Genomic DNA, 13,327 nt, shown 5'->3' with positions numbered 1-13,327 from the left:
GCAATGCTGGATGTTGCAGCCCACCATGGATGGCTGGTGACTGCTCTGAATATAACCAGTCTGATACAGATGGTGGTTCAGGGTAGATGGATACATGATTCCTCCCTGCTTACTTTGCCCAACATAGAAGTACAACACCTTTATCTTTTTAGGTATGTAACTCTTCTAAGCATTTCCAGGTTTGCGATTTCATTACACCTCTGATTGCGGATACCAATCAAATGTCACTGTTGTGCCCAAGAATGTTCATTAACGTAACAGAAGCAAAACTCATTTTTTCACAGTGATCCTTTCCCAAATGGAGGTCTTGTTTCTGTTTTCAATTTTCATTGATTACTTCACCCCACAGAGCATTTTGAGAACCATGATTCCAGACAAATGAACAGGAGATGACTGGAAGGGCTCCAAATTCTAACAAATGTAACTCCGTATATTAATTACATCTTTATTTTAATTCACACTAGAAATACAGTAGTACCCACGTTAATATCATAGATAATGTCAGGCTCTGTGAGTGCCTGGATGATGCAATAATTAACACTACCTCAAAAGAAATGACAGGCATTTAATAACAGAAGCCAGTATCAAGTTTTATCACCAAAACAACTGAAAACAAATGTTTGCTTTCTCTCACTGGGCATATGTCTTGCTGTCTGTCTCAGGAAGTGGAGCCAAGGAAAAAGGAAGAGCATGCCTGGAGGTTACCAGGGACCTATCGAGTGTCTTCCTGAGCTAATGGCTGCCTGCGAAGGAAAAGAGAATGTTTTTGCTTCCATCGTGGACAGTGAATTGCAAACGGCACACATTTCACAGGTGATGCTTTCTATCAGTGTTCATTATGAGTATGATTGGAAAGGAAGAGTAGCTGGGAAAAGAAATACTCTAGTCACTTCCCTTCAGCAAATATCACGTGATATTCTGTATAAAAAGCAATACATTCATTGCTCTAATTCCAAGGTACAGCTAGCTTTACAGAGGTTCTTCCCTGCCTGTTTTCTAAACAATATTTTCTCTTATTCTCTGTTAACCAGTAGCAGAGTCTGGTTCATAGCCAATATTACCACATCTCTTTGCTTCAAGATGCTTGTCTAGGTCATTCACTCTGCTGACAGCTATCCACCTTTTCGTAGTCAGCTATGCACTGGGAATACATGCACTGCCAATGTCATTGTAGCTGGGTTCTGAAGTGGTCTTTCAGACACCGTATTTTCTGAGAACACCCTTAGTAAAAGATCCAACACTCATTTTATATTTGAAACAGAAAAAAGCAGATGAAATTTTCACACTTACGGGGGAAGAAAAAAATACTTCAAAATGTTGAGGCCACTAGAGTCTTATTTTCAGTTTCCATCAGTTTCCAGCAAAGGATAGCTATATCCCATAATATTCGTTACACCATAAGACTATTGATTTAAAATAAATGTATGAAAGAAGAAAACTTCACAACCTATACTTCAGATATTTTTATTTGAATATTTGAAAGGACAGCAATATGTCCTGTATTTGACTGTTCAGCTTCAGTTAAACCTTTTCTGGTATGCAAACAAAAAGAAAAGTACTTAAATGTCTATGACAGACATCTGCATTTGTAACTAAATTACCATCAAAATTTTGAATTAAGAAAATGTATTGACATCAAAACAAGGCTTCCTTTAAGAACAGATTTCTAACATAATACACATTGATTTCGGTCCAACTTCTAGATGTGATAAAAAATTAGAACATTGTTATAATTATTCAGGGAGAACTCAGAAGTAAACTTACTTAATTTATTTGCATAAATTGCCATTCTGTTATCTTTAAAAGCAAATGCAAATTGGCTCTGTCTGATATGATGATGGTTATTTGGCTCAAAAGTGCTTCAATTTGCGTAGCAATCTGGTGTCGTCTCTGCAGTGAGGCGATCCCAGGTAACATACAAATCCTGAATTATTCCAGAAATTAGTATGTTTAAAGCATCAATTTAAGTGCTAATTGCAGTAGTAATGAGAAAAAGCAGTACTACTGTGCGATTTGCATCTACTGCCCCATCAGTATGCCTGGAACGGCTGCTGACTGGCAGAGGATTTGGCTGCTAATTAAATAATTGTATGCATGGCAGTGTTCTCGTCTGATTCAATAGATGAAGATTAATCCTCAGATAAATATGTTTGGCTGGTATTGAAATGTCTTAGCAGTTTCTTCAAAAATAGCTTGTGTGTCTGTGGTGTGTATGTACACTCTGCGAATGACTGTGTGCCTCTATATATCTATGTTTGTAAATACAGGTGCATATAGGAGGGAAAAACATAATTCCTTAGCATCATATAAGGAGAAAGTTTCATTTCCATGAGTTCAGAATGGCCTTATTACTCGTGTATAGCAAAGCCATGACTGTATTATGCACATCACTGCAAATGTGAAACCTTTAGTACCAACGCGTTAAATTCTTTACTGCATTTTTTTTGCAAAAGAATTTTGTAATACCTTGCACAGCGTTAAAAATTATATTGAGACTGCCTGTTGAATGCTTTCACGTGCAAAGCTTTCAATGTACAACTAACTGGATGGGGGGGCAACCAAGAGAAAAAATTTTCAATAAAAATATATCTTTATGACATATTGTCTATAATTAAAGCTTATACTAAGATAACAGTCTTTAAGCCTGGTATCCTGGAACCAGACAGGGACAGAGTCAAAATAAAGCAATAAGTATGTCAGCAAAATTCCTAGAACCTCTCTTCCTAATGGCATAAAACTTTTACTTCTAACTTGCAGTATATTTTACCTATATCTTAAACCTGTTCCTAGCATGAAAGTGGTAAATCATGAGATTTAAATAAATTTGGAGAGGACAGGAAAAGGAAAGAAATTTCACATTTAGAAAGAAGAAAATATCTTTAAAGCAGATTGGTAATTAATTTTTAAATAGCAGCTCTTGAAGCTGCTCATGGATTTGGAATATTAGGCTAAGTCGTGGGGGGAGAGATTATTGGCAAAAATGCTAATGATGTTTTCAGAGGTTTGTGAAGAATTTCTCATGTGACTGATTTGAATCTTTGGGTTTTGTGGGTAAGTATCTATATTGTATATATGTGCATGCACATGTGGGTGTGTTTATGTGTTCAGAAGGAAAGAATATGTGCATACGTAATCCTATACAGCAAAAAACAGTAAAATTGTCAAAAAATACCTAAGTGACTTGGGAGCCTGGCTTTAATTTTCCAAAAGTTAGTTACAATCCTAAACCTTATGGAAGGTCAACGGGCTTTAAATGCTGACAGCATGAGTTCAAAAATGACTTCGATTCTATCTCAGGTCTTTGGCTCCAGCTTTGTTTTTATATCAGTGATTAATTCTGAATCTGTATTTTTTTTTAAATCTTTCTCAGTATCTAAGTTGCTTAAGTACCTTTTAAAGTACTAAGCTGATATTTATACTATTGAGAGAAAAAAAACCCACAAGATTGAAAGAATATCATCTCTGCCCTAGTATTAGCTGCCTTAACTCTGGAAGTATCTATGTTTCTTTACTCTTCTTTTTCATTTTAGCTACTACTACTTGACGTTTTTCCTCAATAAGAAAACCAGGACTTTCTTTTCTCCACATTCCGTGAATGATGAGAAGGCAGCCTAATGTCCATGTTTATCAATGATCGAGCAGTCTTAACTTAATCTGTAATTGTCCAAAACACAAGGCCTGGAGAACTGACAGTATTCCAGCTGCCTTCTCACCTGATTAGAAAGTTATCCAGAGTTACTTTGTTTTGTTAACACTGTAAAAGCTACATGAGAACCTGAGAGCTCCCGACAGATAAAATATGTTGGGGTCATATGGTCGAAACAGGACCAAACCGGGGAGCAACCACCAGGTTTGTGTATGTCCGGATGATTATACTGAGGGCAGTGGAGTTGCACTGCTTTAGTGCAATGAGAATCTCACGGCGTGTCTGTGAAGTTCCTACAATAAGCTTTATCTTAGAAATCTTTCCATTAAACAGAAAATCATGTCAGTTAAGGTGTAGATGCTCAGGTTGTCTCATTCACTATGATCTGCTGGAGGTAATTTTAGCACTGTCTTGTATGTTAAATGTTGTGAAATTCTGGCAATAACTTGTGAATTAAGGATGTCTGGTGCTTTTTCTCCTTCTTCAAGGTGCTGCCTTTTTTCCCCTTTTTCCTTTCAGAGTTGGGACAGAACGGGGAATATTTATTCCCTTGGTTTCTAGCTGTTCATTTGCTATTCATATTTTTCCAGTCCTTTCTTAGCAAAAGCATTATTAAGTATCTTAGTGTAATTCATCGGTTTCTCCTGTTTTACACTCTAGTCCAGCTGGCTCTGCCCACCTTCGACATTGCACTGACACAGCTCTGCATGCACTGTACCGAGGAGGGGGGAGAGAGAGATTAGTTTTAACCTAAATCAGGTTTCTCATTTAGTTCAGCTAGGCTACAGTAATCCAGCCATTTTAATCCAGCATAAGTCTGCGCTGCACCCAAAATGGGCAATTCTGCCCCCACCAATGCCATTTTCCCCTTTCCTGACCTAGCTCACCACACAGCTGCACAAACGCTAGGGATGGTACAAGCCAGAAGCTGGGGAGGAGGGATCGTATCAACCCTCTCACTGACAGTCAAAGTGGCCTGTAACCAAGTGGCTGCATGAATACTGGTGGCAGCAGGGGAGGAAGTAGGACCCCTTCTTTCTGTGGCACTGAAGGTTCATACTTACATTCGCTAATCTTGTGAGCCCTCTGAATGTTTTCACAATCAGCTTTAAGCTGATCTGAGTTCATGCTGTCACCAAAATGACTAGCAAGCTGATCCATCTAGCTGTGCAATCGCAATATGGCAGTGCCAAGGGATCAGGAATGGAGGGGGAAACAGCTAGCCAGCAGGGAGGGTGTTGGAGAGAGGCACAGCACCACCTGTTCCTATGGCAGTGCAGTCTGAGGTCTACCTACAGAATTAGGGATGCAACAGCCAGGGCATTAACATACACCATTATTTATTGGTATGAATCATGGCAACAGTGTCTCCAAAAATGTAGCATCAAGCACAATCTACGTGAAAATACATTTATTTAAAAACACAAGATGCTCAAATCGATACATGAAAAATAAATAGATATAAGCCTTTTTCCAGATAAAACATTTCCATTCCATGTCAGTATTGCCCCCTATGTGCACCTTCTCCATTCCCACAAGTGCTCATTTTGACATCTGTTGGCTTTTTACAAAGATCAGTATTCTTCTTTCCTTGGTCTCCTTCCTGCCCTCTAGCTTTTTGTAAGTGACATTTGAAAATATGGGCGACATGCTGATTGTTTTGGGGAGGGAGGGAAGAGCAGAGGGTTGTTGTTTTTTCATTTGTTCTTCTCCCAGTGCCTGCTTCATCTTTCTTTTTCACCCATACTGAGGCCCCAAATCACTCACTCCATTCCACAGAAAAGTTTCTCTTTCTTCTTCTTCCTAACAAATTGCACTGAGGATATGTGCCCATTTTCTTTGTACTAAATGAAAGCCTATGTCACTCTCCCCACTTTTGTCACAGCTTCTCAGAAATGCTTGCCCTTCTCTGATGGAAACCAAACTGAAGGACAAATAGAGCTGCATTTTTAGGATGCCTTATTAATTGCTACATGTAAGATTGAAGAGTCATGATCAGCTACACAAATTGTATGCCTCTAGCAACTGTTCTCTGTAGAAAGATGAGAAATAAAGTTGAGGGACTGTTGCAGCTCACGAGGAAACTCAGAGACTTAGGAAGCCTTAGAAGGACTGCAACAAGGAGGGTTCGTGAAGATCAATGCAAGAAAACCTTAAAAAAGTAGGGATAACTTTGGATAAGCTTTTGAACTTTTGGTTAATTATCTGAACTGATCCTCTGAACTCTCTGAGGTTTGCCCACTGCTAATTAGCACTGCAGTGACTTGTTCTTCATGGATTATGCTAAGGAAGTTTAATTTAAAACTTAATTATACTAGTTTTTGAGTGGCTTATAGGAAAAAAATACTTTAATCGGGAGCAGTAAGGAATTTTTCCTGTATTCAGCCATCTGTAATCTTAGTGGGGCATGCATAATGTGCTTTAGGAGTTTCATACTTGTTTTCTTGCTTAGAAAAAAGTAGTTTGAGAGGTTAATGAAAAACATTTTATGCTTATGATTCTGAGCATTGAACTATTAAATATTATAAATACATAATAAAATATTCTTAGTATATAATAAATATGTAGACTGCACACTGAGTTGTTTTTCTTGTAATATAGTCTGAATTGTATAGACTGTCTTGTAATTCACTATGGTCTGTTTATTCTACAGGCTTGGAATTTCTTGTCCCGTTTGCCAATTCTGAACATTAGCTTGAGCATCAAAGGCTGCTGGGATGACCGAATTCAGCCACAAAATGAAGTGCCTGTTCCTTCTTTGACAACAGACATGCGAGATGACAAAAAATGGATCAAATTACATGCTGATCAAGAGTATGTGCTCCAGATAAATCTGCAGAGAACCCAGATGGGGTATCAGGTAGATACATTTATCATCCTTCCCAAGTGCGCAAGATTCCAATAATCCATTTACATTATCAATAAAGCTTTACACAGTGTAACACTTTTTATGGGCCTGTTAAGAACTGTGTAAATTGCAAACACTTTCAAAGCCTTTTCTATGTCAGTAATGAGCAGATGTTTTTCTGAGTTACAGTAGTACAGCAAATAGATTCTGAAGGTAAAATCCTAGACCAATCCAAGTCAATGACAAATCTCTCACTATTCTCATGAAGCAGAGACTCTTTTGCTTGGGTACTATAACTGGTGACAGTAGAGGTGATAACTTCACAGGCAGTATTTAAGCATTTTTCAGCCCCAGACTCCGACCACTCACACACTCTTACATATCCTATTTCCCTAAACAAGTTTACAAGTTTCACTATTATATTCCCATGTTCCACCAAATTATGTACCAGTCCTACATCTATAAGCATGTTTCTACTCATAACAGATCCTCAGGCCTTCATTGAGCATATGCTTCTCATATTATACATATCAAACTTCTCCAAACAGCTCTTCAAACAACTTCAACACGCTGGAACTTCAGTGCCATACTCTTGCCCAGTTCAAGCATATCCTGTTTCTCCTTGGGCCAGTTACCGCGCCATGCGCTCAGCCGTTCTTCATGCTCCAAGCCAGAAACGCCACTACCTGTGCAGGTTTCAAAGTGCTCTGCTCCTAGCAGCAGTAACTAGTTGTACCTGTTTGTCAGCTCTTAAAAGAGTTAAGACCATGCCTCCTACGTTCAAATCAGACATTGCTGACGCTGTAGCCACCACTTATTTATAGATACATTCTTTTCCATCATTTGCATAGTATGAGTGACGTTATGGACCACCGTAGGGGAACCTCAGATTACAGTTTTGCTAACTGTGTTTTCTAACACATCATGTGACTGAGAATGATAATTATCAGCATTTTTGTAAGATATGAAGAAGACTTCAAGATGTAGGCAGGGAACAGTTTTTAGGTGTTATTTTTGAGGCTCTAAGATGACTCTTCATTCTGATAAGAAGAATAATGGAGACACATACGTTCTGTTGTATATCCTGAAATTTGAAGTTAACTTACACTAGTTAAAGAATTATACCTGAAAAGCATTTCTTTGCAAAAGGTTTCTTACCCTGATTACAGCATGCTTATCATAGCCTCAGGGGGAGACTGTCTTGTTTGTATGAAGAAAAAAGGCTCGGCACTCCTCCACAAGCCGCTATATTTGCTGTGCCAGTTACTGAGAGAGTTTTCCTAGCCAGAAGATACTGAAAAGAGGAGGGTAGCAGGAGCATTTTATGCAGTGATCAGTTTTATAAACCTCTTCCAGAATTTGATCCCTCTTCTCTAATGAAAGGCTGAATCAAACTCTTTCTGAAGCTTCATTGCTACTTGGGTGCTTTTTCTTCTGTATAACTCTTCAGTAAAACCTCTCCATCTACAGTCGACAAAATGAATACTGATTGAGTGTGCATCATTATTAGTACAGCTTCAGCTTTCAGCAATAAAGTCATTGTCTTAAAGAACCACTGAAATAATCTTCCATTTTTCTGTATCAACCTCAAAGAAAGACTTCAAGTACTGTTTTTGTCTTTATGTTAATATTGGATAATGTTGTTTTAGTATCATTTAAAGACACATGGTTTACAAATAACCCTTCTGCGAAGAATAGCAGTTGGAATATGGTAGATGAAACTACAAAAAGGAAACAGTATTTCCATTCAAGTTTTATTAGCTTAGAAAATAAGTGGAATTTTATATTCTGGGTTTTTTTTTTTCCTGTGGACTCTGATTTTTTTTTAAGTCTTTATCTGGAAAGAAATAACAAAAATATTTTAGGTTGGATTTTATTAAATTCTAGTATTATGCAAAATTTCATGACAACGTCTTTTTTGTGGCCTTCTTCATTGAAGGAAGAATGGTATTGAGGAAAGGTGATTTCTGGTTGTACTGAATTGTTTCTTTTCCCTAACAGGGAAAGCAAGACAGTAAAGCAGCGGCTCCTCGATTCCCCAAAGTTAAAGACGAAGGATGGTTTCTGATCTTGGGAGAAATTGACAAAAAAGAACTTACTGCCCTGAAAAGAATTGGATACGTCAGAAATCGAAATACTGTATCTGTTGCTTTTTATACTCCTGAAACTTCAGGAAAGTAAGACAAATTTAGAAATTAAGTTATCTTAATGATTATCTTTTCCCAGTAGCCAAGATTTAATTTCCAAACTAATGATTCTGTTTTTTATGTTTTAGGTATATCTACACATTGTATCTCATGAGTGACAGTTACCTTGGCATGGACCAACAATATGACATTTATCTGAATATTATACCAGCTAGTACTTCAGCACAAGTCACAACAGAGGTGTCAGATGCAATGAGTCACCTGGCTCTGAAGTAAGGTGATCTGAACAGTCCATTTCAAAGAACTGGGCTTGCAGCTGGGCTAGTCAGTCGTTCTGGACATCCAAAAAAAAATGTGTTTGCCTTAGTGGAACCAACTTCTAACCTCAAGACACCTAGGAAATTAAAAGTGACTACTGTATTGACTCTGGTAACACAGAGTTAGCCACAGTGGCCTTATTCCTTTATAAAGTTTTGTCTTTCATTGTTTCATCTTTGTAAAATCCCCAGAATTCATACTGATCTGTTTTACTCCCAATATAGTTGCCATAATTGAATTTTGACAAATCAAAATAAGAAACTAAAGGATACTTTACCTTGTGCAAATTTAGGGCTATATAGTCTTCATTCTGAAAATTGTTCTGTAGCCTATGTGTCAATGTAGTTTAAATAGTCAACTTTTTTAATTTATAGGGAAAATGGAAAGTTTGACCTAGGAACTGAATAAAATATTGATGAATGTGTTTTATTTCATGTTTAATAAAAATATGTCCATTCAAGTGTTTGCATTAGATTTTTCAGTGTAAAATATATGATATGAATAGTAATAAAATTTTCCTCTTAAGCATACTACATTTTGAAGGTGATAATCTAAAAAAAAATTTTTTGCAAATTTATATTAATTATATATGCAGTAAATATGGTTATAAACATATGCCAAATAGCCTAAAATATTTCCAGTATAAGAAATCATGCAATGTATATAGATCATAATTAAAGCTTACTCTTTATATATTAGCATATAATTCCTTCAGTGTTGTTTTCCTGAATTTTGGAGGATTAAGGCTTACTCAGCTGCTGAGGCATATCAGATTAGGTGGCCTGTTCTAGTGTTCACTGCTGAACTAAATTGTAACTAAATTCTGTAAATAAGGGAGAGTTAGGCTCCAAAGAATGGGGTTTACAACAGCCAGCAAGCTGAGCAAGGAGCAGTTCTGCCAGCTGATATGCAGTGTCTAAGAGATGCCCAACTTACTTAGTGATAGAGTTAGTACCATAGAGAAACTCCCACCTGCAAGACGTGAATCTGAAGGGAGAAGGCAGCAGCATCTATCATCTTTTGCATAATACATGATTAAACTGCTAACCCAGATCTAAACATCCTGGTGGCTGTCCTCTTCTCAGCCCTAAGGGGATTCAAGATGCTGAGCTTGTACTTGGAGACAAGTGCTAGAAAACATCATTGTGCAGCTTCATTCAGACAGAGTAGCTCCGAAACTGAATATTAATATTTGAACTTGTTCAGCTTTGCATTTAAATAATAAGCATTACTTCACTGAGGTATCATTCCACTGTCTTCTCCACTGTGTTTCACAACATCAAACAATATAGCAGAGAGCTGTTGCTGGGAAGTTTCCCCAAAAGTGACACCAGTGGTGCTGCACCTGCACTGCAGCAGAGAGAAGGCTGGCTGACTTCACAGGGTACAACGGTTGAAAAATAGTATATTGCAGACCCACCTGGCATACTCTAAATTGTGAGAAAAATTTCAAAATAACGCATTCAGTAATTGGATCCCAGAACTTTGTCACCTGATAATATTAAAGAAATTATGCTTTATTATTACAGGTTGACTTTATTGCATGAGACAGTGAGACAATAATATTAATAGAAAAAGTTGACACTATATTATCACCCTGCTAGCTGATACTCCTGCCTTCGTCACTGTTTAGTTAGACTATATGCAATATACTATGGTGGTGTGTCACCCAGCAAGTGGGTTTTGTGAAAAAAATTTAGTCCAAAGTTTGTTTACACAGACATTTCTTTTTGTCCTGCACCCATTTTTAAGAGGATTGGTTTTTTCTAATTTTTAAGTAAATTTTCACAGAAATTAAGTCCTTTCTTTGGGAAAATTCTTGGATTGAAGTGCTATATTGTCCCTCAACAATTCTAATTAATTAGAAAATTGAGCTATGCTATGGTCACACAACATACCAACATGATGATCTCGGCTCTTGCTACTTCGTAAATGCACATCACAAGATTGCCTAACTGCAGAGTAGTAGACAATAGCTTCAGTGTTCTGTATTAATCAATTAAAGAGTTTCTGTAATGTCATTTGTACCATTTGTACTTTGTTTTTAAAATATAGTATTTAATTTCCAATTATATTAATTGGCTTTAGACATACTTCAGTATTTTTAAATAATACATTTGAAACACCTGCAATTTTATTGCAGAAGTATTGGACTGAGCATTGGAGTGAAGACAAAATCTGAAGCAATGTAGAATGGATTCAAGCAAATTGTGTAGAATCAATATTTATCTGAAAAATCTGAGAAGAAATTCTGACGCATTTAAAACAGCTGCTTAGAAGGAACAATCAATAAGTTCAATCCTATGATATCTAATGGTGGAAAGTGAAAATAGCTGCCTCTTACAAAATTAGAAAAATCAAACACAGAACAATAAAAATAGATAGAAACTAGCAATACTTCTGTGGTTTATCACCATTATGGATAGATGAGGAAGTTGTCAGCCTATAGAGAGAGTTTTAAGGTTAAGTTTCTCATTCCAGTTTGTAGTGGGGTTTTGGGGGGTTGTTTTGGTTTTCTTTCCTTCTAGAAGCAGCTGCAGTTAGTCTCTGTCTGCTGAGTTATCATACTTCTTCCAAAAATTGGAAACAGCAACAAAAAATGCTCACTTTGTGTGTATTTTCTCTTTAAGTATGCCTGTCTGACTTCGCCCTTCCCATCTTACCCTATTCTACCCTGATAATGGCATCACAGCAGTACTTAGGAGGAACTAGAGGAGGTTTGGATATGTATATCCTTCCCCATCTTTTCTTAAGATATTTTTTTTTACAATCTGATACTTAGAACCGTACTTCAGATTTCTGTTCTAGTCCAGGTCCTGAATGTATCACAGTGGCATCTTCGAGGCCATTTTCACTACTCCAGTCTTTCTCTTGTGTTACACACTGAATTTTCTGAGGCCTTTATTTCACCCAGATGAATTCAGATATTTATGCTGCTGACTCAAAATTCCTCTTTCTTGTTATTAAAATAGTTTTCTTTTAGAGACCATCTCTTCCCTTCAGGAAGTCTTAGTAATCACCCTCCCTCCCAGAATCTAGTATGGGACCTGAACATTCACTAAATAGGCTTCATTTAAAGAAAGGTAAGTTTTCATAATTCCAGTTTTCTAGTTCTGGGAGGTGCTTAGAAAGGGGAAAAGGAACCCCACGTGCATCTTCTCCTGCAGTTCACAGCCTGAATCCAAATTCCTATTTTCCTCCCTTGCCCAAGAAAGAGAGGCTGTGATATTTTTAAGACAGTTTGTTGAACTGGCCCAACAGGTATCATTTCTCTCTGAAGAGGCAGTAGGTTCTGCAGTAGGTTCTTAAATAATCATTTTTCTCATCTCCACCCTTTCTCTCCTCCATTTCAAGTAGACTGCTCCCCTTTAGCTCCTCCACAGATACTTTCTGCTACCTGTAATCCGTACAATCACACCTGTTCAGAGACATTCATCCATACTGGTAGCAGCAATTTTCATACCAGAGCACATTTTTTAATCTCACTTCTCAAGGATGTGGTATAGACACTGTTCTACCCTCATGCTGGACAAAACATCAGGGTAAGAAAATCTAACCTTATATTTGTTTCCACATCTGGAAAAAAAGTTTAAGCTGATGCTGAGAGGAGAAAACAATGCAGTGCAATAATCCTGTAACCAGAAAGCCAGGCCACAGGTGTAAAAAGAACCCACCCATCCATGCAGATGTGTTTAACAACTCACATGAAATAGTAAAGTTGTGTAAAGTTATTTTATAGCAACTTTTTTAATGAAGAAAGGGAACAGTAAACTATGAGAATCCCCTAACGATCTGCAGTAACAGCCTTCTTGTTCTGCAGGTTAGGAGAACAGATACATGAAAGCATATAGTTATTACTGTTAAATGGATGGTAAAGGGTGACTCAAAGCGAACGTCTGTGTCAATTATAATTGTGCACATGTTAAAAAAAAAGGGGGGGGGGGGAAGGCACCCACACAGTACAAATGGATTTTTCTAAACCCCAGTGACTTGGGATAGAAAATGAGAAACTTAAGCACATACAGATCATACCAAGGAATGGTATTTATAAAGTAAGATTAGATGTTCTTCAGGTTGACACACTGCCAAATCCAGACAAAATGGCAAATTGCATACAGCTAGAAGAGGAAAAGAACCACACACACACACACACACACACACACACACACACACACACACACACACACACACACACTTAAACATAGGTTCCATTATTCTCAAAATATTAGAAGTACTACCATGTTAATGCACTGAGGGAAGAAGGCAATCTAATTTTTACTATTTCTAGAGCAACTCATTGAAAGGATGGAGTATATAAAAAGCCTTATCTAAAGCAATAGATTCTGTTTAAACAAAGATATTGGTCCA

The 13,327-nt window shown here is 37.4% G+C and overlaps 1 protein-coding gene across 2 annotated transcripts in view; it reads left to right on the top strand.

The window, feature by feature from the left end:
- ASCC3 (activating signal cointegrator 1 complex subunit 3) overlaps positions 1 to 9,419 on the top strand; it is a 282,237-nt gene extending 272,818 nt beyond the window's left edge. For both annotated transcript variants that reach the window (XM_064508824.1, XM_026122085.2), the window contains exons 38-42: positions 1 to 152; positions 663 to 813; positions 6,300 to 6,506; positions 8,496 to 8,671; positions 8,770 to 9,419. In XM_064508824.1, coding sequence (XP_064364894.1) covers positions 1 to 152; positions 663 to 813; positions 6,300 to 6,506; positions 8,496 to 8,671; positions 8,770 to 8,917 — 834 coding nt within the window. In that variant the 3' untranslated portion in view covers positions 8,918 to 9,419. The remainder of the gene's footprint in view (positions 153 to 662; positions 814 to 6,299; positions 6,507 to 8,495; positions 8,672 to 8,769) is intronic.
- Positions 9,420 to 13,327: the final 3,908 nt, after the last annotated feature.

Source organism: Dromaius novaehollandiae, chromosome 3 (genome assembly GCF_036370855.1).
Source record: "Dromaius novaehollandiae isolate bDroNov1 chromosome 3, bDroNov1.hap1, whole genome shotgun sequence".
NCBI classification, from domain to species: Eukaryota; Metazoa; Chordata; class Aves; order Casuariiformes; family Dromaiidae; genus Dromaius; species Dromaius novaehollandiae.
The sequence above is the reverse complement of the archived record's forward strand: the minus strand, read 5'-3'. Positions and strand labels throughout refer to the sequence as shown.